Genomic DNA, 25,516 nt, shown 5'->3' on the forward strand with positions numbered 1-25,516 from the left:
TCAGGTCCTCTTTTTTTTTTCCCTCCCTCCCCTCTCCCCCCTCCCTCATGTGCCCTTTGTAATTTATACATCGTTATTTTGTCATATCTTGCCCTATCCAAAGTCTCCCCTCCCCCCTTCTCTGCTGTCCCTCTCCCAGGGAAGAGGTCACATGTGGATCCTTGTAATCAGTTCCCCCTTTCCAACCCACTCACCCTCCACTCTCCCAGCATCACCCCTCACCCCCTTGGTCTTGAAAGTATCATTCACCTTAGATTCCCTGTGTCTCCAGCCCTCATATGTACCAGTGTACAGCCTCTGCCCTATCCAGCCCTGCAAGGTAGAATTTGGATCATGGTAGTTGGGGGGAGGAAGCATCCAGGATCTGGGGGAAAGCTGTGTTCTTCATCAGTACTACCTCGCACCCTAGTTAACCCATCTCCTCTCCTAAACCCCTCTATGAGGGGATCTCCATTGGCCGACACTTGGGCCTTGGGTCTCCACTCTGCACTTCCCCCTTCATTTAATATGGTATATATATACATATACACATACACACATAAATCTCTTTTTTTGTGCATTATGCCTTATACCTGGTCCATTGGCACCTCGTGATCGCACTGGCCGGTGTGCTTCTTCCATGTGGGATTTTTTGCTTCTGAGCTAGATGGCCGCTTGTTCACCTTCAAGCCTTTAAGACCCCAGACACTATCTCTTTTGATAGCCGGGCACCATCAGCTTTCTTCACCACATTTGCTTATGCACCCATTTGTCTTCAGCGATCCTATCATGGAGGTGTACAGTCAATGATATGATTTTTTGTTCTTTGATGCCTGGTAACTGATCCCTTCGGGACCACTCGATCACACAGGCTGGTGTGTTCTTCCATGTGGACTTTGTTGCTTCTGAGCTATATGGCCGCTTGTTTATCTTCAAGCCTTTAAGACCCCAGTCACTATCTCTTTTGATAGCCGGGCACCATCAGCTTTCTTAACCACATTTACTTGTTCACCCACTTTGGCTCCAGTCGTTGTGTCGGGAGAGTGAGCATCATAGAGTTCCAATTTAATAAAAGAAAGTATTCATGCATTGAGGGAGTGTTTGAGTAGAGACCCAAGGTCCTTCCTCCACCTTAATGCTTAACCTATAAATATAGACACATAGATCTATTTCCCCATCCTCCTATATATATTTGCATGTATATGTCTTTGTCTAGACCTCCATAAATGCCCTTTGACTCCTAGCTCTTTCCTCCATCTCCCTTGACTTTCCTCCTGCCCTACTACCATGCTTCATCGCCACCTGGGCTAGAGTATACCTCTTCTCTAAGCAACCTTACCCTTGATCATTTCCCACCAGGCCTGCCACTCCCCCCTCTCTACCATTTGGTGTCCCATGTTTTTCCCTTGTCCCTGTGTTTGTTAACACCACTTTCTTACCCCCCCTACCCCCCACCCCAAGTCCCCCCGGAATTGTCGGTCCCATTGTTTTTCCTCCAGATAGTTCATCCAGCCTGTCCTATTCAGACAGACCTGTGGAGACACTAACATGCACGAAAACAAGACAGAGGAAAACAAAGCAACAGTATACAACCAGACCACAAAACAACAAAAACAAACCACTGACAAAGAACAGAACAAAACAGTTCACAAGAGAAAAGCTTGTAGTTAGTTCAGGGATTGTTTGCTAGCCCTTAGGAGCATTTTCCAGTCCAGTCTGTTGGGGCATCATGCCCTGGCCCCAAAGTCCACTTTCAGCATTCCCTGGGGACCTTGCCACTCCATTCCCCTGCTGTTCCGCTGCACTCCCCCAGTGCTTTGCCTCGGTGTGGTGGGATCAGGTCAGGTGCAATTCCCACAGTGTGTCTCCGGTGCTGTCCCCTGTATCGCCCTTAGTCACTGAGGGGCATAATTTCTCATAGTGGGGCCAGCCATGTTGTTCTCTCTGTGGACTGGCTGCTCTACTCAGGAACATCATCCTCAAGGCCTGGTGGGCCAGGCTGTGCTCCACTCTCTCCTCCTGCCCCTTCATCTGCTCCCGTGTGCTCTGATCAGATATGTTCATCTCCCGGAGCTGCAGAGTCAATGTAGTCCTTTGGAACAAATTCTTCTCGGGGGAGGGGCAGGAATCCACATAATTTTTGGTGCTGGGGCCAGCCTCCCAGACCTCTCCACTGGTTCCCTACTCCACGCCGGGATATTGCATTCACACCTTGCGGCACTGGGTTGAAGTTTGGTCCCACTTTCCCTGTGGAGATATAAACAATACCCTCCCCTTGGGTGGATTAGTGCCCCATGCCCCCGCTCCCCTTTTCTTCCTTATATTCATCCTTTTGTTTTCCTTTCCCCACCTCCTCCACCATTGTCTACCATGTACATCCCTGGTTTTGGTCTGGTCCCTTCCATAGGCAACAAAGTTTCTGTTAGGGATTGTCACCAGTAGATATTCTTCCCCACACTAATTCTCCATTGGTGAGGTTATCCCTGCCTCGAGGATTATCAAGATAAGGTGAGGTCACAGATGATGAGCTGCAGTTTGAGATGGCTTGTCATAACATGCTCTATGCCACCCACCTATTCTGGATTAGGAGCCCTCTCCCTGTGGGATATTTACTAAATCGGTTTGAATATTCATGATGAGAAGAGGTATGGAACAGGTATGGCACAAGAAGCCTCACCTGCTTAGACCTTTCCTAGATCTTGGCTGATATGTCTCTTCACGTTGTGGTGATGCTAAATGATTAACTATAAGAATAGGAAGTCTCTTTTAGTTCTGTGAATGTTTCTAACAAATTATCAAACCCATTGGTGGTAGTGAAAACTACTAGAAAGATTGGCTCTTGCCTAATTGGTAGGGTCTAGAAAGACAGAGTCTTAACTTATGGAGAACAAGCTTTGGGTAGGTAGGGTCAGAGAGAAAGTGCCACCTTGATGGTGACTGATAGCAGGATAATAAAGTGGGAAAGTGAGGCTGTTAGTTCTCTTCACATTTTAGCCTTATGCCAGATATTCTTAACAAAAAATATTAATATATCTTCCTCTATTCAATAGACCTCTGTGAAATAAATTCTGTTATGTGTATGGGCATACTGTATACCCTCTGGAAGGTGTTCAGTTCTTTTACTGCTCACAAGAAAGAATTCAGGCAAGAGGCAGCATTCAGACCACAGTCAAAGAAAAGGTTTGAGTGGAATGAGTGAGTTTATTGAGAGAAGTACTTTGGTGTGTGTGGTTGTTGGATGATTTTGTCAACTACACACTCAGGGGTGGAATCAAACCTGTGAATCAAGTGATAGCTTGCTGACACCACCTGGGCATGCAGCCTTTTGTATAAGAGTTGTATAAAAACTGCTATCTCCTTGCCACATTGCCTTCCTGCTTCTTGGGACTCTGTGCCTGCCTCAAGGGGCAGCCCCATGTGGGCCACTCGATCCCTAGAGCTGTCAGCACCCCACCATGTTTTCACCAACCTTGGATCCATGTTACTTTGCATGCACTGGCTTGTGGTCAACCTTCTTCCTGCTTCATTTTTCTGTATCCCTGGCTTACAGCTATGTTAGTAAGTAGAGGGACTTATGAACTTACAGACTTATCAGACTTATAGATTTGAGTGGTGGATCTAATTACAGTAGTTTGAAATATCCAGTTCCTATTCGCAGCAGATTTACTTGAAGTGGCTGGGATGCCTTCTTGATATATAATTATTTCTGGATATAAAACTCTTTCTTATACATACACAAGTATCACTGGATTTGTTGCTCTAGATATCCTGCTCTAGACAGCATGTAATACCATAGGACTTCCCAGGTACTCTTACTTAGGGAATAGTAGGGTGAAGAAGTTTTTATTCTGTTAGTGGAAGACTTTCCACCATTGGCTGTCTTTCTGGAGGATCTTCTGCTATTGGCTGGCTTTATGCAGTATACTTCCCCTTCCTCTGCACCTCTGTCCCCTTGTTCCCAGGCCCTGAAACAAAGATTCAATTTAACCATTGTCTTTACTTGACTAAGTACCCATTCATTATCTCTCTCTCTTCCATTGATTAGCAAATGTGTATTTTTTTAGCCTTCCTTTTTGCTGAGGAGCAATTGGGGAAGTTGCCTTCACCTCCCTTCTGTTTTAGCATGCCTTTCATTGTCACCTCTGTCCTCTTTGAAGGTTGGAGGAACTACTAATGATGCATACAAGAATGAAGAAAATGTTCTAGCACTGATTGTGGTGATGATTGCATAACTCTTCTTGATACAGTTGAACTATGGAATCATATAATTTATGAACTATGTGCCAATAAAACTGTTAAAAAGAAAACACAGCCCCTATCCCCCCACCCCCACAAGAATTAATCTTGGAAACTCCTAGGGGCAATTCTACTGTGTCTTGTCACGTCACTATGAGTCAGAATCCATTTATTGGGTGTGAGTTTGGCTTTTTTGGCTTTCTGGCAATACTGTTTTATTTTGGGGGTGGGGTGTGGAGTGGGGAGTGGTATATTATAGTGACTTTTCGTGTCTTAAAAATTACTTGAAAATGTTTAGAAAAAACTGGTATTATTCCTAGTTTGACTTGAATTATTCTGTACATGATACATTATAAATTTTAATGTACTTCTGAAGGTGATTATTGCATTTTTTAAAATATTATATATAATACCAGAGAAGATTTTGGAATTCCCATAGGCTTTTATATATTTATATCTTTTTGAAAAATGTGCATCCCCTAATCCTTGACACTGTTTGCTTTGTGAAACAACATTGTTATTAAAATATGTAGACAATACTGTTTCTTATTTGTTTATTATATAGAATACCATATGTAGTATGAAATGTGGTACTGATTTCAGTAATCAGGTTTCTTTTACCTAATTTAATTTCTAAAAACTATTGATTGTTCTTACACAATAGATTTAACTCACATCTCTTTTGATGTTGCAGGTTATAATCCAGGCAAGAATTAACTTGGGGACAGCCATGTCAAGAGGATTGTATCAGCCAGCAACAATCTTTCTGGGCCGCCAAATGTCAGCCGTCTCAAACATTGGAGATTTCAGTACAGAGCAGAAACCTCCCCAGCCTACAAAGAACTTTTCAACTCCTGTCCCACATTCATGCCAACAGACAGTCCTGAGCAGCAATGTGACAGACAGCTGTGTAGTACAAACTAATAGTGACACACAGTGCTTAAATAAGCCTGACAAAATAAATGGAAAGACATCTCTTCAGATTGGTGAGGAAACGCCAGTCACAGTCAGTGTATTGTCTGAGGGGGAAAAAGCTCATTGCTTGGAGATAGGAAGCAACACACGTCACAGCAAGAGTCGTTTATCTGAAAGCAAAAAGTCTTCTGAACTTCATTCCCCATTACCGGAAAGATTAAGTCCAGAGAACAGAACCACTGATTTAAAGTGTGACAGTTCCAGCAGATCAGAGGGATCAAAGGAAGAAATACTGACACAGGAACATATTGAAGTCAAGGAAGAAAGAACAGGACCGCCAGTCTCTCGGATAACAGGTTCAGAATACTGTGCATCTGAAAATAAGTGTTCTCAAGAGAACCATTCTGCTTGGAAAGATGTTTTAGGTGGGAAGAGAGACTGAGTTGATTTGTTGGTGCTTGCTAATATTTCTGGGTGGTAACAGTCATGTATAAGGACAAAATATACTCTTATTTATGTGTCAAAAGACAAAGTGGGTAAATTAGAAGTAATTTTTCCCTTTAATTGCAATTTTCTGTTTATTTTTTGAGGGGTGAAATACAGCAAAACCTACTCCCATTCAATAGTTCTTGGACACATAATGATTAATTAGTTACATTGGTTATATTTTTCACATTGTGTCAAGATGCTCTTTAAGAATATTTGAATATTTGTATTTTATTTCATTTCGATTAACTATACTTATTTATGTTTTATAATAGCTGTTATCCATTTTAAAAATCATTTTACTGGGGACTCATACAACTCTTATCACAATCCATACATCCATCCATTGTGTCAAGCACAGTTGTTGCCATCATCATTTTCAAAATATATTCTTATTACCTGTGCCCTTGGTATCAGCTCCTTCTTTTTCCCCATCCTCCCTCATGAACCCTTGATAATTTATACATTATTTTTCCATGTCTTGCACTGTCCGGTGTCTCCCTTTACCCCCTTATCTGTTGTCCTCCCCACCCCAATTAGTCCTATATTAATTTTTTAATGAATGAAATACATAAATATGGCAATCTTTACTTTTTGAGTGAAATTGTTACTTACCATATATACTTGAGTATAAGCCAACCCAAATATCAGCCTAAGCACCTAATTTTACCACCAAAACTGCATTAAAAATGTGCCAAAAAACTTAGCTTATACACAAGTATATACGGTAGTTTAAAAGTGACTTTAAGAGATACCGTAGTTTTGATATAAGGTGTGAAGAGAAATTTAGGGCAGTAGACTCAGCGGAGTCTTTCTACCTCAATAGTAAGTCTGAATAGACATTCTAATGAGATACATATATGGAAATATTTTGAAGTGTTTTTAAATATGTTTTTCAGGTTTGCAGTTCCACTCTGTGAAGTGCAAACCCTTGCATCACTTCTCCTGCGGTCTCAGATAAGTAACGCATTCATTCCATTCTTACAGATTGTCTTCCTTATGGGTCCCCAAAAGCACAGAGCCCCTACAGAAAAACTCAGGAGGAGCAGGAAGTGGAAAGCTTGAGCAGCAGCAGTGACCTTACAGTTTCTGTGAGTGAAGATGATCTGATTTTAGAGAGTCCTGAACCACAGTCAAATCCATGTGGCAATGCGAAGAAGGAAGATGGAATGAAATCCTTAATATTAATCCATTCTGAACAAGACAGAGACACCCTCTTCACTGAGCAAACTAATTGTATTTTGCAAAACCTGAGTTCTCCAGATTCAGAAAAGGCGCCTACTAAATCACCAACAGGAGAGTAAGTAGGTTGTTGATACTTCTTTCTATTATTAAATTTTTAGATGCTATTCCATTAGAAATGTTTTATCGAGCACTGTCGTGAATACGTGTGAGTTGCTGATAGGTGCCAACAAGTCCGATCCAACTCATAGCGACCCTGCGTCCAGTAGCACAAAACATTGCCTGATCCTGCGCCAGCCTCACAATTTTTGTTATATTTGATCTCATTTTCGAAGTTACAGTGTCGATCCATCTTCTACAGTCTTCCTCTTTATTACTTCCTTTCTACTTTAGCAAGTGTCCTGTCCTTTCCAGAAACTGATTTATCCTCAACATATCCAAAATATGTGAGTCAAAGTCTCAACATTCTCTTTCTAAGGAATATTCTGAAAGTACTACTTACAAGACAGATTTTTTTGTTGTTGTTCTGGCAGAATATTTTTATTTCCAGTATTCTTTGCCAAGTCATTTTTTAAATGTATCAATTCTTCTTTGGTCTTCCTTACTCTATGTCCAGCTTTCATACCTATCAGGCAATTGACAATATAATGAGTTAGGCTAGGCACACCTTAGTCTTCAAAGTGGCAGCAAATTTTCCCAGTGCATTATGTTTTTTTAATTCTTGATGTCTGCTTTCATGAGCATATACTGTTGAATTCAAACAAGATGAAATTCATGATAACTTCAATCTTTTCTCCATTTATCATGATGTTGTCTATTGATCTAGTTGTGACAATTTTTATTTTCTTTACAATGAATTATCCAAATTGAAGGCTGCAGCCCTGATTTCATAAGGAAGTGCTTCAAGTGCTTCCTCACTTTCAACAAGGATAGGTGGGTTGTCTGAATACAGCAGTTGTGAATAAGCCTCTATCCAATCAATGCCTACCTCCTCTTTGTATAATCCAGCTTCTCTGATTATTTGCTCAGCATAAAGATTTAATAAATAATGGTGACAGGATACAAGCCTGACACACTCCTTTCTTAATATTAAATCATCAGAACTCTCCTGTTTTGTTTTAACAACTTCTTGTTCTATGTACAGATTCCACATGAGTACCATGACATATACTGTAATTCTCACTCTTCTCAATTTTATCCATAATTCTTATGATCCACATAGTTGAATGCTTTTGGGTAGTCAATAGCACAAGCATGGAGAAACAGCCTGGCTGCATAGTCAGGGTGACTATCAATCCCTCTCTCAAAACAACTTTTGGAGTTTCAAAAAGATTGTAGCAGCCAGAGTCCCAGACCTTCCTCTGAGAAAAGCAACAATTGCTGAAAGTGCCGCAGGGAAAAACTGACAAAAAGAACCCTGGAAAAGGGAAAAGAAAGACATGGATTCAGTTCTATCATGGCAGGAAGCCTATGAGACACCAGCCCCTCTCCAGCCACTAATTAATTCCATTCCCCAAGCATAACTGGGGAGAGGAAAGTTGGCCAGGAGGATGCATGGACCTCTGAGCCCTGGTACTGGGACTGCCCCAACTCTCTCATTACATATTGGCTGGATTGAGGAGATGGGTTTTCAGTGTACTGATTCCTAGCATCTGGCTGAACCGCTTAGAGTTTGGATTGTGGCAGAGTTACTGCAGAGCAGCACGAGGACTGACCGTCTCTGAATGGGTACAAAAGTAAAAAAGGCACATATTAAGGAAGATGATGGGTCAGGTCAGTAATGAGTGCATATTTCACCTCAGGCCGAGGCCCAGGTAACAATTCCTGCCTATACACAAGTCCGTGCCCAAGTAATAATTGGACTCAACTCCAACACACAGGCCCCCAGAAGATAGTTTTGGTAAGCACTATTCTAATTAGTCTCTTCTTTTGCTAAATGTTCTGGTTTGAACAATAATTACCAGGTACCCCTGTAGACTTGAGAGCCAACCTGAAAACCAGAACTATGACAGAGCTCATGGTATATTATTTCTGGTCTTTGGCCCCTGTTGAGGCTTGGATGGAGAAGACTTGTCAGTATAACCTTGACTATCCAGGTCAGTAAGGCTGTATTCAGTGTCAAATATCAAAAACAAAGTAATTAATAATAACACTATATCTTAGAAGCAACCATTGATCTCCACAGACTTGAGAAAATAGCACAAGTAACAACACCACACATAGATGTCTACCTGTAGGAGGAGAGGACTACTGATCCTCCTAAGTGAGAGAGTACAGTGATGGTTTCCAGTTACTTTGACGGGAGAAAATAGTAGATAGAGATGCAGCAGAAACTTGAGCCATAATTCAAGTACTCAGGAGTGCCTTGGAGGAACATACTGACAAAATGAAGGAAAAGTTAGAGCTAATACAACAACTTAAAACAAAAATACAAAAGGCAAATAGCAAAATATTAGAGCACAGTCTATGAATAAGAAATAAAATAGATGATATTACAGCAGAACTAAATGAGATAAAAGTATAATTTTACAACATTATGAAAAATTATATTCAAAAATTGAAAATCTAAAAGAACTGGATATATTTCTAGTAATGAATTATTTACCTAAACTATCAAAAAATGATATTAAAAATCTCAGCAAACCTATAACATGAAAAGAAATGGATCTATTCATCAAAAAATCCCGTCCCACTAAGACCCAAGGACAATATTCCTGCAAGGACAACGCACAGAAAGGACAGTAGGGCCAGCCCCACCACGAGACACTACACCCCTCACTAAACCATAGTGCTTCAGGGGACGGTACTGGAGACACAGTGCGGGAATTGTGCACAACCTGACCCCATCACGCTGGGGTGGAACACTTAATGGCATGCAACAGAGCAGCAAGAGGAGCAAAGTGGTGAAATCTCCGGGAAATACCAAAAATAGACTTTGGAGACAGTGTGGCACCCCATCAGACTCGACTGGAAAATTCTTGTAAAGTCCAACAAACAGATCTTGAGCAATTTATAGGATTTTCCATTTTTGTCAGTGGCTTTCTTTTTGTTGTTGTTGTTCTTTTGTTGGTCTTGACTTCCTTTGTGGATTTTTTTTTGCATTGCCAGGTTTTTGCACTTATTAATGTATCTGCATGTCTATCTAGATAAGAGAGGTGGGATAAATAATTTGGAGATGAAAAGAACAGGACCAATGGTTCTGGGGGTTACGGGAGAAGGGGAGATGAGAGAAAGGAAAGGAGGTTGGGAACCAACCCAGGGACAAGTGAATTAAATCAATGGAGAGAAGGGCATAGGATGCCTAGTGGGGCTTAATCAAAGGCAATGTAGCAGTGAGGAATTAGTAAACATGAATAAAGGCCAACATGATGGTGGGACAAGAAGAAAGGAAATAGAAGAAAGAACCAGGAGGTAAAGGACATTTATAGACGTCTAAATAACATATCTATGTGTTAAGAATTAAGTTTGTAGATAGACATTGGGCCAAGACTCAAGTACTCCCACAACACAAGAACAGTTTGTTCTAACAACAGCATTTTGTGATGCTCACCTTCCCTACACAATCACTAAAGACAAATAGGTGCATAAGTAAATGTGATGAAGAAAGCTGATGGTGCCTGGCTATCAAAAGATACAGCATTTGGGGTCTTAAAGGCTTGATGATAAACACGCAGCCATCTAACTGAAAAGCAACAAACCCACATGGAAAAAGCACAATAGCCTGTGTGATCATGAGGTATTGATGGGATCAGGAACCAGATATCTAAGACCCAGAACAAAATCATACCCAAGGTGAATGGGGGGGGAGGGCATGGAGTGGAGACCCAGTGCCCATCTGTAGATAGACATCCCCCTACAGAGGGGTCACAAGGAAGAAATGAGCCAGTCAGGGTGCAGTGTACCACCAATGAAACACACAACTTTCCTCTAGTTCTTTGGTGCTTCCTTCCCCTCACTATCATGACCGCAATTCTACCTTACAAATTGGATTAGACGAGAACATGCACACTGCTACAGATAAGATCCCACAACACAGGGAATCCAGGATAGATACTACCCCCCCCCACCCCCGCCAGGGCCAACAATGAGAGTAGAGATACCAGGAGGATTAGGGGAGGGTGGGGCGAGAAAGGGGAAATCAATTACAAGATTAACCTAGAACCCCTGTCACAGGGACGAACAACAGAAAAGTGGGTGAGGGGCGATGAAGGACGATGTAAGATGTGAAAATAATAATCTATAACCTATCAAGGGTTTGTAGGGGAGGGAAGGGGGAAGATGTGGGGAGCTGATATCAGGGACTCAATTGAGAAGAGAATGCTTTGAAAATCATGATGGCAGCATATGTGCAAATGTGCTTGACACACTGGATGAATGTATGGATTGTGATAAGAGATATAAGAGCCCCAATAAAAGTATATAATTAAATAATTTTTTTTAAAAAAGACTTCCAAAACCCAGAAGTCTGGAAGCAGATGGTTTTACTGGGAAATTCTATCAAATCTTTAGCGAAGAGTTTATACCAATTCTCCATAAAGTATTTCATAATATACAAATGGAACATATGCTACTAAATTCATTTCAAGAATCAGCCATAACTCTGATACCTAATCCAGGTAACAACATCACCATAATTGAAAATTAAAGACCAATACCTCTGATGAATATATATGACAAGATTTTCAACAGACTTATACCCAATATAATTCAACAATGCATCCCCAAAACAATACATCATGATTACATGGGATTTACACCAAATGTGCAGGAATGGTTTAATATTAGAAAGATAATCTGTATTTCACCATGTAAGCAATGGAGAAATACTATATGATTATACCAATCAGTATCTAAAAGGCATTTGAAAATTTTGAACATCTATTCCTGATAAAAACACTCAATAAAATAGGCATTAACACAGGATCAAATTAAGGGGAAGGAAGAGAGAGGAGCACATCCTAGCCCACCAAGCCTTGAAGAAAATATCCCTGCTCAGCTGCCAATGCACAGAGAGGACCATATGATTGGCCCCACTATGAGACACAACATCCCTCACTGACCCATAGCCCTACAGGGGACAACACTGGAGACATTGTGAAAATGTCAAGAATTAACAAAAATATTTTATAAATTCAATACAATTCCAATCCAAATCTCACCACAATTTTTCAAACAAATGAAATCACAAACTTTTCACGAAAAGGGAAAACTCAAATAAAGCCCTATTAAAAATAAAAACAAAGTAGAAGGATTTTCACTCCCAGACCTTAAAACCTCCTATATAGCCACAGTAATCAAAATAGACTGGTAGTGGTACAGTGATAAATATTAAGATAAACAAATTAGAATCGAGAAACCAGAAATAACAACCAAGTACCTATAGATACCTAATCTTTGATAATGGACTAAAACACATTAAATGGGTAAGAGATAGCCTTTTCAACCCATAATGCTGGAAAAACTGGATCTTCACCTACAAAAGAATGAAACAGAACCCTTCCCTTACACCATGTATGAAAACAAACCGAAGATGGATGAAAGACCTAAACATAAATCACAATTATCGAGACCATTAATGAAAAAAAATAGGGACAAACTTAAGGACCCTAATAAAAGGCATAACCATATGCTACTGTACATAATGAAAATAGCCACACTATTCTAAGGGTCTGTCTTGTGTTGTGGTGTGATTGATTGATAAAGAGCAAATCTCTTTATCGCAACCATTAGCAATAAGAGAAATACAAATTAAAACAATAATGAGATAGCACCTCACAGCAAGACTTTGGGCACTAATTGCTGGAGTTAATTCAGACAGTGGAGTGCTTTCACATTGCTGATGGGACTGTAGAGCTGTAAAGTTGTACAACCACTACGGAAATTAGTGTAGCACTTAAACAAATCCAGATCCAAATACCAGTATTATCTCTACTGGGTATATACCCTAAAGAAATGAAGAATACAATCCAAACCGACACATGCACAACTCCCATAAGCGAAAACACACACAAACTCCAATTATAAAGGACTGTAGAAACAAGTTGTGATGCATTTAAACTATGGAATATTATGCATCGATAAAAAAACAATGACAACAGTCTCAAACACTGCAAGACATGGACACAGAGACCATTATGCTTAGCACAATCAGTCTTACCACTAGCTGCTCTGTGGGAGCAAGATGGGGCTTTCTACTCGCGCAGAGTCCCGGGTTCGGAAGCCCACGGGAGGCATTCTGCCCTGGCCGGCAGGATTCCTGTGAAGCAGCGTAGACTCAATGAGAGTGTGTTTGGTTTGGGTTTGTACTCCTTGTCGACTTGAGAGCAAAAGCCTACCCTTGACTTGGTGTTTATTTTTATAGTAGGAGTCTTGTACGGTATTTGTCCTTTTGGAATTGGCTAATTTTTCTCAATTTAAAAGATTCTAGGTCCATCCATATTGCGAGGTGTTTCGTGGTTTAATTGCTGGGGTTTTTCAGGGATGTATTTTATCCCATTGTGTGTATGTACCAGAGTTTCTTTATCCAGTCTCATACTGATGAGTATTTGGCTGTTTCCAGATTCTCGCTCTTGTGAATTGTGCTGCAGTGAACATGAGAGAGCATAGTTGTACATCAGCCTTGTTTTCTGCCTCTCACTTCTTTGGAGTATATGCCCAGAAGTGGTATTGCTATGTTGTACTTGATTTCTATTCCCAGTTGTTTTAGTGAGCACCACATTGCTTTCCACAGTGATTATACATTTTTGCCAGCCCATCAGCAGTGTATGAGGGGTCCCAAGAAAACCCCTAAATTGTGCTGGCCAGATCAGAGCTTTTAAGTATGCATTTTTCCTGCTATACAAACATTGAGCAACTTGCTCTGAGTTAATGTACCCATTGACGTTGCCTGGGAAGGTTCTCTCTGGTCACAGGGAATTTTTTCTTAAAAGCATTTTCTCTCGAACCTCATTTTTTGTGATGGCCGATTTGAGAGAACAGTTTTTGACTGTGAAATTTGGTTCCCTGCTTGGGAAAGATGCTGCAGAAACGGTTATGATGTTGAACACAGCTTACAAGGACAGTGCTATGGGAAAAACTCAAGTGTATGAGTGGTTTTCTTGTTTCAAAAAAAAGTTAAATGTCAATTGATGACAAATCTCGTTTTGGAAGTCCGTCAACTTCTGGAAGCGCAAAAATGTTGACTCGTAGTGCATTGAGAGTTTGTACCAGCAGGTCAGAATATTAATCAAGCTTTCTATTTAGAGGTTCTGAAAAGATTGCATAACAGCATATGACAAAAAAAGGCCTCATTTGTGACCGACAGGGGACTGGTTTTGCCACCATGACAATGTACCTGCTCTCGCAGCCATCTCAATGCACCATTTTTGGGCAAAAAACAGCATGCCTCTCGTGCTCCATGCACCTTACTCATCTGGCCTTGCTCCATGTGACATCTTTTTGTTTCCCCAAATGAAGAGGGACAATGAAGGACCACAATTTGATGGCATAGAGGAGGTAAAGCAATAAAAGAGGGATATGCTGTCAGCCATCCAAATAGATGAGTTTGAAAAATGTTTCCAAGAATGGAATCGGAGATTTAACAAATGTATTAAGTGTGATGGAGAGTACTTTGAGGATGATAAAATTGTTTTATAAAAATATTTAAATACATAGCTTTGGGGAAAAAATTGGGGGTGGGGGAATACTCCCTGGTAGAAGAGTTCCCATCTCTCCACATCCTCTCCAGCATTAGTTGTTTTTTTTACTTGAATTGATCTTTGTCAATGTAAGATTTTTTTTATTTGAATCTCTTGTATGACTACTTATCATAAACATTTTCATGTGTTTATTAGCTATTTGAAAATGTTTTAGAACCATTTTATTAGGATGTAACTCACATATCATATAATTCAATAGTTCGATCAAAGAGAGTTACACAATTAGAACATTTTCTTCATTATTAGCTCCCATTTCCTTGCAACCTCACCTGCCATGCCTCTCCAAGGAACCGTTAATACAGTTACTGTCTCTGTGGAGTTCCCTAACGTGGATTTCATATAAAGAAGGGGAAAACCCACAAACAATATCAAAGTAAAACATTTAAAATCTCAGTTGAAAAGAAAGCAAAATATCTAAAACAACTTTAAAATTGGGCCAAAGGGAGATCAAATTATAAAAACAGTACATTTTAACCTAACTACATCTGCCATAATCAAATGTCTGATAACAAGGCTATTCTCGCACCTCAACTATGACCAGAGGGTTTCTCTGGGGGCTTAATCCCTGTGTGGATCTTACAAATGGATTTTGGGCTTCCATGGTTAATCATACCCTTCTGCAAACTAAGTATTCACAATTAAAGTTCTGGTACCATTCCCTCCTTCGGATTTGGATTATGTAATTTACAGTACTTGAATCACACAGGTTGATCTGCTTCTTTCATGTGCCCTTAGTAATGACATCTCACTTAAGTGGTTGCTTGTTTTCTTTTTATGTTTGTTTTTTTATAATAAATAATTTTATTGGGCTCATACAACTCTTATCACAATCCATACATACATCAATTGAGTAAAGCACCCTTATACATTCTCAAAATTTGCCTTCCACTTGGGTTCCTGGAATCAGCTCGGTTTCCATTTTCCCTCCCCCGCCCTCATGAACCCTTAATAATTCACAAATTATTATTTTATCTTACACTGCCCGGCATCTCCCCTCACTCACTTTCCTGTTGCCCATCCCCCAGAGAGGAGGTTACATGTAGATCCCCGAGATCTGTTCCCTCTCTCTACATCCCCTTCCCTCCCGATGTCGCCACTCTCACCACTGGTCCTGAGGGGTTCATCCGTCCTAGATTCCCTGTGTTTCCAGATCCCTACTGCACCGCTGTGCATCCTCTGGTCTAACTAGGTCCGCAAGGTAGAATTGGGATCTTGATAATTGGGCGGGGTGGGGTGGGGGAGGAAGTGTTCAAGAACTAGAGGAATGTTTTGAGTTTCATTGTTGCTACCCTGAACCCTGTGAACCCTGAGTGACTCATCTCCTCCCCACTACCCCTCTGCAAGGGATGTCCAGCTGTCTACAGGATGGGCATTGGTTCCCCATCACGTACTCCCCTCATTCACGGTGATATGATTTTTTTTGTTTGAAACCTGGTCCCCCTCAACCCTTCATGATCACACATGGTGGTCTTTGTTGCTTCTGGGCTAGATGGCCGCTTGTTTACTTTCAAGCCTTTAAGTCCCCACACTCTATATCTCTCAGTAGCCAGGCACCATCAGCCTTCTTCACCACACTTACTTATGCACACATTTGTCTTCAGTGTTTATGTGAGGAAGGTGATCACACATGATGGTTTTTGTTCTTTTGTGTCTGTTACCTGGTCCGTTCAACACCTTGTATTCACTTAGACTGTGTGCTTCTTCTCTGTGGGCTTTGTTGCTTCCCAGCTAGATGGCCACTTGTTTGCCTTCAAGCCTTTAAGACCTCAGATGCTATATTTTTCTGATAGCTGGGCACCATCAGCTTTCTTCACCACATTTGCTTATGCACACGTCTGTCTTCAGTGATCATGTTGGGAAGGTGGGTGTCATGGAATGACTGTTTAGCAGAGCAAGGTACTATTGTATTGAGGGAGTGTGCGTGAGGAGGTCCAATGTCCACCTGCTACCCTACTACTGAACCTATAAATATATGCACATAGGTCTATTTCCACCATAACCATAAATATGTTTACATATGCACATATTTGTATTTAGTCTTCTCTGTATGCCCTTTACTTCCTACTCCTTTCCTCTATTTCCTTGCGCTTTCCTCCTGTCCCACTACCATGTTCAACCTTCATTCTGGTTTCAGTAATTCCTCTCAGTTACCTTGCCCTTCCTTGGTCACTCCCTACCAGTCCTCCCATCCCTTCCCTGCCACTGGTTGTGAACCACTCGGTTTGCCCTAGTCCTTGTGTTGGCCAACACCTCCTCCCTTTCCCTACCTCCCACACTCTCATGTCCCTCCGGGACCATTGGTCCCGTTATTTTCTTCTCACATTGTTTGTCCAGCCTATCTTAGCTAGGTGGACCTGCTAATATAGTAATATGTGCATAAAATTGGGGATGGCTTTGACAGCACCCAAGTGACACATAAGAACATGGCATCGACAGCAGCAACACCGACACGCAGACAAAAAAAGCCATTGCCATACAAAATTTAAAAGAGAAAAACAACACAAAAAACCAGCAAAAAAAATTCTGTTAGTAGTTCAAGGTCTTTTTTTAACTCATTTTACTGGAGGTATTAAGAGCTCTTATAACATTGCATACATCATTTGTATCAAGCATATTTTTACTTAGGTTGCCATCATCCTTTCCAAAGCATTTTCTTTTTACTTGAACCCTTGGTGTAAGCTAATCTTTTACCCCCTCCATCCCCCACCCTTCCACCATTGTGAATCCTTGATAAATTATATATTGTTATTATTTTGTATCTTATACTGTCTGTTGTCTCCTTTCACCCACATTTATGTTATTCACCACCTTTGGGGGGGGACTATATGTCCAACCTTGTGATGGGTTCCCCCTTTCTCCCCATTTCCTCTCCTTTACCATCCCCCTACCTTCATGATATAGCTTCTCCCACTTCTGTTCCTGAGGTGTCTTATCTGTCCTGAATTCCATGTGTTGAGAGATCTTTTCTGTACCAATGAGTATTCTCTGTCTAGCCAGATTTGTAAGGTAGAACTGGGTCATGGGAGTGGGGAGGGGAACATTCAGGAACTCAAGGACGGTTGATTGTTTTTTTTTAAAAGGCTTTAAGACCCCTGATGGTATTCCTTCTGATTCTAGGTACCATCTGGCTTCTTTACCACATTTTGCAGTAATCGCCTGCAAAGAAGAGCCATGTCATAAGAAATAATTGTTCTTAGATTGGGACTAGATTAAGTGAAACCCCAAAACCCTTTCATATATTTACATATGTCTCTGGTTCACCTTAGAGACATCATTGTTATTTTATGTTAGAGAACGTTTTCAATCATCCCCTGGGGCACTGCCATTGCGTGACTCAATAGTGACCCTAAAGGACAGGGTAGGTGGCCCCTGTGAGTTTCCCAGACTATAAAACTTTACAGGAGTAGAAAGCCTCATCTTTCTTCAATGGAGCTGGCTGACCTTTTGGTTAGCAGCCCAATGTGTAACACATTGATAGTGTTATTAGTTAATTCAATGGTGTAGAATTTAAAACAATGTTGAGAACAGAAAATTATACAAGTATAGACTCAGAATAAATGAAGTATTTACTTTTACAGATTAACCTCATAAATTACTGGACACCTTTTACACAAATAATAGTGGTTGGTGATTGGGTAAAACTGTGACTAATATTCATTCACAACAGCAGAGCCACACCTACCAGATTAATAGATGTCATAATGAAACAAGTAGGTTATTAAAATAGGAAGTATATGACTATTCCCGGCCACTGTTCATTGGACACCCTCAAGGCAAGAGATTTGTTTGTGTGACAGTTCTCTGCCCTGGGGCTACCATCCGCCTCTCACACTATGGAGCGCCAGCCCTATGTCCAAGGGCTACGGGAGGGTATGAGAAAAAGCCAGGTTCACTTAGTGGGGTTTTCATATTGAGTCCTTCTGATGTGGCCTGTAAAGGATGTTGTGTACCTCAAAAGAACAGAATCTGAAGTCCCAGTAATCTATAACACATGGACTGGTCACCAAGGCCTGCATAGAAACTAGGCCAGAAGTGAAACTTAGCACCAGGCATATTCTCCCCTTGGGTTCTATGTAAGTATTGTTCAGCATTTTTGTTTTGCTCGTTTTTCCCCCAATGGGAAGGTGTTCCGCCCAATTTTCTTACCAACAGAATGGTATTCATCTTCTTCGAGACATATATTAATGTAGTTCTGTCCTTTGCCTGGTTTGGTCTCAGGGTTATGCTTGCTTCAAAGAATGAGTTTGTGACTCTGTTGTCCTTTTCTATATTCTGGAACAGTCTGTGTAGAGTTGGTGACAACTGAGTCCTTGATAAAAATTTTCTATGAAGCTATCTGGTCCTGTGCATTTCTTGGTTAGAATATTCTTGATGACCTTCTATATTTCTTCTTGTTACAAGTCTATTGAGGTTCTCTGCATCCATCTGCATTAATTTAATTAGATGATAGAGTTCTAGATATTTAGTCATTTCTTCTAGGTTACCAAACTTGTCTTTTATGATACTGTGTTGTTATTATTTTTATTTCATTTGAATCTGTTATGATGTTTCCCTTTTCATCTCCAATTCTAGATATTTGCGTCTTTTTCCCTTTCCTTTCTTGTTTGCCAATTTTATTAACCCTTTTTAAAATCATTTTATTTGGGGCTTGTACAATTATCACAATCTATACATCCATCCATTGTGTCAAGAACATATGTACATTTGTTGCCATCATCATTCTCAAAACATTTGCCTTCTACTTGAGCCCTTAATATCTGCTGCTCATTTCCCCCCCTCCCTCCCCACTCCCCCCACTCATGAACCCTTCATCATTCATAAATTATTATTATTTTGTCATATGTTACACTGTCCGACGTCTCTCCCCGCCTTCTTCTCTGCTGTCCTTCCCCCAGGGAGGAGGCTATACGTAAATTTTTGTATTCAGTTTCTCCTTTCTACCCCACATTCTCTCCACCCTCCAGGCATCACCACTTCTCACCACTGATCCTGAAGGAGTCATCTGTCCTGGAATCCCTGTGTTTCCAGTTGCCATCTGTATCTGTGTACATCCTCTGGTCTAGCCAGAATTGCAAGGTAGAATTGGGATCATGATACTGGGAGGGAGGAAGCATTTAAGAACTAGAGGAAAGTTATACGTTTCATCATTGCTACCCTGCACCCTGACTGGTTCATCTCCTCCCCACAACCCTTAAGTAAGGGGTGTCCGGTTGGCTACCAATGAGCTTTGAGTCTCTACTCGCACTCACCCACATTTTCAATGATATACTTTTTTGTTCCTTGATACTTGATACCTGGTCCCTTTGACAGCCTTTGGTCACACAGGCTGTTGTGTTTCTTCCATATGGGCTTTGTTGCTTCTGAGCTAGATGGCCACTTGTTTATCGTCTAGCCTTTAAGACCCCAAACTCTATGTCTTTTGATAGCTGGACACCATCAACTTTCTTCACCACATTTGCTTATGCACACGTTTCTGTTCATTGATCGTACCAGGAAGATGGGCATCCATTGATAGGATTTTTAGTTCTTTGATATCTGATAACTGGTCCCTTCTGCACCTTGTGGTCAGACAGGCTGGTGTGCTTCTTCCATGTGGGTTTTGATGCTTCTCAGCTAGATGGCCGCTTGTGTATCTTCAAGCCTTTAAGATCCCAGACGCTACAGCTTTCTTCACATTTGCTTATGCACACGTTTGTCTTCAGTGATCGTATCAGGAAGGTGGGCACCCACTGATATGATTTTTAGTTCTTTGTGTCGGGAAGGTGTGTATCCTAGAATGCCAATTTAATAGAGCAAAGTGTTCTTGCATTGAGTACGTGCTTGAATGGAGGCTCAATGTCCATCTGCTGCCTTAGTCCCAAACCTATAAATATATGCACATAGATCTGTTACCCTACATTCATATAAATATATTTACATATGTACATTCCAGTCTTTGGATCTCTATAAATACCCTTTGTCACCTAGTTCTTTCCTCTATTTCCTTTTACTTTCCTCTTGCCCCACTATCATGCTCAGCCTTCATTTGGGTTTCAGTAATTTTTCTCACTTACCTTGCCCTTGCTGAATCTGTACCAGGCCACTCACACCCTACTGATTTTGGATCACTTATTGCTCCCCTGTCCCTGGGTTGGTCACACCACCTCCTTATCCCCACCTCCCCCTTTCCCGTGTACTCCCGGAAATATTGGTCCCATTGTTTTCTCCTCTAGACTATTAATCCAGTCTATCTTATCTAGATAGATCTGTAGAGATAATAAAATGCACCAAAAATCAAGTCATAGCAAAATAGGCGATGAGTGAGAACACAGCTATGACAATAAATGTTAACCCTTTTTAAAAACTAACTTCTTGTTGAATGTTTCCATTTTTTCCAGTTTTTTTTGTTTCTGCTGATTTTTATGATTTATTTCCTTCTGTTATTAGACTGCTTTTGTTGTCCTTGTACCAGTTGTTGAAGATGTTGTGTTAAGGTTTTGATTTTGGACTTCTCTGTTATTTTTTTTCATATGTTGGTTAATTGTTATTAATTAACCTCTGATCATTGTTTTTGTTGTATTCCAAAGGTTTGGATGTGTTATTTTGTCATTTTCATTTGTTTCTAGGAAATTTTCATTTTAAGCCAAATCCGTTTTAAGTGATATATTGTTCAGTGTCTATGTGTTTGTCTTTATGCTTCTGATTCTTCTTTTGTTAATTTCTAGTTTTATATTGTTCTGATCTGAGAAAATGGATTGTAGCATATCAATGTTTAAAAAATATATTAAAACCTGCTTTGTGATGTAACATGAGATCTATTCCTAAGGATGTTCTGTTTGCCCTGGAGAATGATGTATACTACACTGTTGTTGGATGAAGTGTCCTGTATATACTAGCAGGTTGAGTTGGTTGATTGTATTGTTTAACTTTTTTCTCTCTGCAATGACTTCCTTTCCTGATGATTTGTCATTCCTAAAGAGCGGAACATTGAAACCTCCTGCTATTATTGTTGAGCTATCTGTTTCTCTACAATTCTGTGAGAATTTGAATGAAGTCATTTCAAAGGTCTTTAATGGAGGACATAGGTTTCTTATGATTATGTCTTCTTGTTCCTTGGATCATTATGTAATGACCATCTCTCACTCTGCTATGTAGTTAGAAGTCTATTTTTCCAGAGATTAATATCATTATACATGTTTTTGTTGTTGTCATTTTCTTGCTTTCTCTCCCCCTCCCACCTTCCCCCACCATCCCCAGACAATTATGGGATTTATTAAGGAAATTAACAAATTACAAGTCAGGTCAGATATATTCACAGTATTTTGCAATATTTTGTCAGGTTGTCTTTGGTCAGGACAAACTCTTCTTTGATGTTGCCTCAGGCAGACCTCCCTCTGGCCCTGAATTCTTTGTCTCAGCAGTTTCTGCCCTCCTCAGACAAGTTACAAAGCTGCTTTAGCATTCCTGTTAACTGCTCAAAGTGCACTCCACTCTGACATAAACCTCAACCTGAAGATATTTGGTTCTAGTTCTATGGGTCAGCAAACCTGGCTTCCTTGATGAAGTGCAGGGAAGCACCCTACTCTCAAACAGTCTCCTGCCAGAGGCACTCAGTTTTACTTCTGTGAGCAGGAAGCTCATTACTCTGCTCTCATGCTCTAGCTGTTTCTGCAGATCCTCTGCTGCGTCTCTGATGTCCTCCTCCCGGAGGTTCAGTTTGCAGAAATCTCAGGATCCAAAAGATATTTTGTCATTCTGCCTTTTCTTTCTTGATGGCAGAGATTTTTTATTATCACAATGAGATCTATTAACTATTACTCACAACTGAATCATACAATGTTATGAATATCTTTACCCACTTCTCTTACTCAGACCCATCAGGAAAAAGTCATTTGGTGAAAGTCACAAGGGATGTGTTGCCATTTTCTTTATATGTTTTTGTCCAGGCTTTGATGTTTTGTCTGTTTTTGCCCTTATATCTGAGGTATGTTTCTTGTAAGAAGCATATTGATAGGTTTTCTTTTCTTATCCAGTCTGCCACTCTCTGTCTCTTGACTGTGCACTTAATCCATTAATATTCAATGAGATTATTGGTGTGTGTGGGTCGTTTTTAGGAGCTCAGATCATGTAGTGGTTAAGCATTGGACTGAGATCTGCAAGTTAGCAGTTCAAAACCCTCAACCACTCTACAGAAGATAGACAGGGCTTCTTACTCCTGTAAAGAGTTACAGTTTTGAAAACTCCTAAGGACCATTCTACTCTGTTCTATAGGGCCAGTTTGAGTCTGCAATGACTTGATAGCAATGAGTTTGGTTTGGAATTTATGGGTTTAACACTTTCATTTTCATTTGTGGTTTTGTTTTGTGCGTGTGTGTGTGTGTGTGTGTGTGTTTTGATTAGTTTCATTGTTCTTCCTATCTTTCAGTGTTGTTTTGGGTACTGCTTTGAATGTTTGGTTTTTATGAGGAATTATCTTGTCTATTGGTCTCAGGTTTGTCTGCTACTGTTGATTTTTTGGTCATAGTGCTACATTTAGTATTTTTTGTAATGATCTTGTTTTTGCCCTTTCTTTTAATTTATCCTTGTCTTGGAATAGTTTTATTTCTCTCTCCTATTTGAATGATAGTCTTGCTTTACACAAAAGTCTTGGATGACAGATATTTTTTCCTTGAAGACTTGATATATGTCACTCCATTGTCTTCTTTCCTTCATGAATTCTGCTGAGAAAATCCAAGCTTGTTCTAATTGCCATCCTTTGGTGTGTGACTGTTACCTTTTTCTTGCTGTTCTCAGAATTCTTTCCTTGTATTTGATATTGGAGAGTCTGACCAGTTTGAAACACTGTTTTTCTTTTGGGGTCTATCTTGATTGAGGTTCTTTTAGCTTCCTGGGTAGTTATCTTTTGCATCGTTTGTGCAGTTTGGAAAATTTTCTTCTAGGAGTTCTTGGATTATTCTCTCTGTAGATTCTTTGTTTCTTCTTCTGTAATCCTTATAAGTCGTAGGTTGTTTCTCTTGATTGTTTCTGACATTGTTGGCAAGTTTTCTTTGGTTTCCTTTGAACTTTTTGTTGCTTGTTCTTCCCTTATATTAGAGTAAAAAGATCTATCTTCAAGCTCACTCTCTCTGGTTCCCATCTTTTCTATTCTATTTCTCTGTGGGGTATTTTTTAAGTAGGATGGTGTAATTAAGTTATTGGAGTGCTCGATTTATGTGTTTCTTACTGGAGTTATTATTTTTGGTGAGGCTTATAGTGAGGTGTCTTAACTTCTCTATTCTTTTTTTCCTTTGAGACTCTATATTCATCTTTTTTACATGCACAGTCATCATTCTTCTAAATTATTTACCAGTAAGTAATTCCATAGCGTGTTCAATTTCCGTCATTTTCTTTAGATCTAGAGTCACTTCAGAACAGCAGAGGAAGAGGGGTGGAATAGATCAGAAAGTAGAAGTAGGATGGAAGTAAAGGTATTAGTGGGAAGAGAAAAAGAGGATCAAATAGTGGTAATTTGAAGAATGTACCCCCCAAAAAATCCCTTATTTGAAAGGACAAAAGAAAGGGACAATAGTTTGATTCAAAGAAGGGGTGGGAATAGAAAACAACTGGAGGTCTAAGTTCTGTCCTGGGAGACTTCAAGAATGTGAAAGGCAGAGATCACTTGAGCAATTGGAAACTGTCGAGGAGTGAATGTCTCTGCCCACTTGGGTGTTTGAACGGACAGGGCTAAGTTTACGTAGAGACGGGCCTAGACGCACCGGGGTTGAGTGGGGTTGTGGGATTTGAAAGACCAAGTGCGGCTAATTATAATAGGTGGTTTTGGCGTAATAGGGTTCAAGCAGCCCAGGTTGAAGAGGGTGAGGCTTACACTGTTAAGATGATGGCATTCTCTTAAAGGTATGGGGAAGGGTGAGCTGTGTCAGGCACCTTCCCCTGGGGAAAGAAAGGTCACTGCTCTGGATGGCCTTGGAGGGCGGGAGAGTATGAGGCTTCTCAGAGTATAGAATGTTATTTTCATGACCTGGAGGGTCTGATTAGGGTATTGATTGGGGGATGGGTTTGCAAGGAGACTGGATTCTTGGGGTTGTGCGCTGGCACTTCAATAGGGGTGAGAAGTGGTTACAGGAGCTGTCCAAACCTAGGGCAAAAGCCTTGAGCCTTAGCAGAGGGTACTTGCCAGCCAGGGCACTCACTAGCCAAGGGATAAAGAGGCTGCTGGGCAGTCTAGAGGTCAGGTATATGGAGTCCACATCAGCTGGGAAATTAAGAGGCCTTTCAAGTCTGCTATGAGATTGGCAGATAAGATTGCCAGGACCACCCCACCATCCCCCCCCCACACACACACACACCACCACTACCACTTACCTGTTATCCTCTGCTGCTCCCACTCCCACGGTCTCTGGCTCTTGGGGAATCAGGTAACTTATCTATTGAGTAAATCTCTTCCATTGCATATACCCTGTCTTCTCTTTCTTGGTGTCTTCTTCCTGATTCTAGGAAAGGGACTCACTGTCTTGTTTGATCAATCATCCTTATTGAACCAGAACTAGGCTCTAAATCTTTACAGAAGTAGAGTGCCTTATTATTTCCCCCAGAGCTTGTACTTAACCCCTTCCATCATCAGAACTCATTCACTTTTCAAATAGACTGATTTTTTTTTTTAAGTTTCTCAGTAGTTACCAAAAGCCTAGGTGTAAGGGGAAGTTTTTCTTAGAAAATATACCCCATGAATAATGAATCAATATGAAGCTCTGAAATAAAGGCAACATGAATGGGAATTCATGAGAAGTTTAAAAAACAAACAGATTGAAACTCATATTCTGAAAGGGATCACAGATTCTAAATTATTTCTAGAATATGCAATTAAAGATATGAACACTAAACTAGCAGTCTAGTAGGATAGAATGCAGGTTCCTTTCTCAAGGATGTTAAGAATTAGATTGAAACTTTATTTCCCAGAGTTAAATACAATTCCTAACCAAATGACAATCCTCTGAGATACCTTCATACTAACAATTCAAAACCTTGTCTTATTTTTCCTTAAC

General features: G+C 40.4%; 1 protein-coding gene across 4 annotated transcripts in view; it reads left to right on the forward strand.

Annotated features, from left to right (window-relative positions):
- Positions 1–25,516, forward strand: part of KIZ (kizuna centrosomal protein) — a 174,980-nt gene that overhangs the window by 53,004 nt on the left and 96,460 nt on the right. For 3 of the 4 annotated variants that reach the window (XM_075564044.1, XM_075564047.1, XM_075564046.1), the window contains 2 exons: positions 4,910–5,555; positions 6,604–6,916. In XM_075564044.1, coding sequence (XP_075420159.1) covers positions 4,910–5,555; positions 6,604–6,916 — 959 coding nt within the window. The remainder of the gene's footprint in view (positions 1–4,909; positions 5,556–6,603; positions 6,917–25,516) is intronic. The other variant, XM_075564045.1, reaches the window with a different exon arrangement.

Source organism: Tenrec ecaudatus, chromosome 12 (genome assembly GCF_050624435.1).
Source record: "Tenrec ecaudatus isolate mTenEca1 chromosome 12, mTenEca1.hap1, whole genome shotgun sequence".
NCBI lineage: Eukaryota > Metazoa > Chordata > Mammalia > Afrosoricida > Tenrecidae > Tenrec > Tenrec ecaudatus.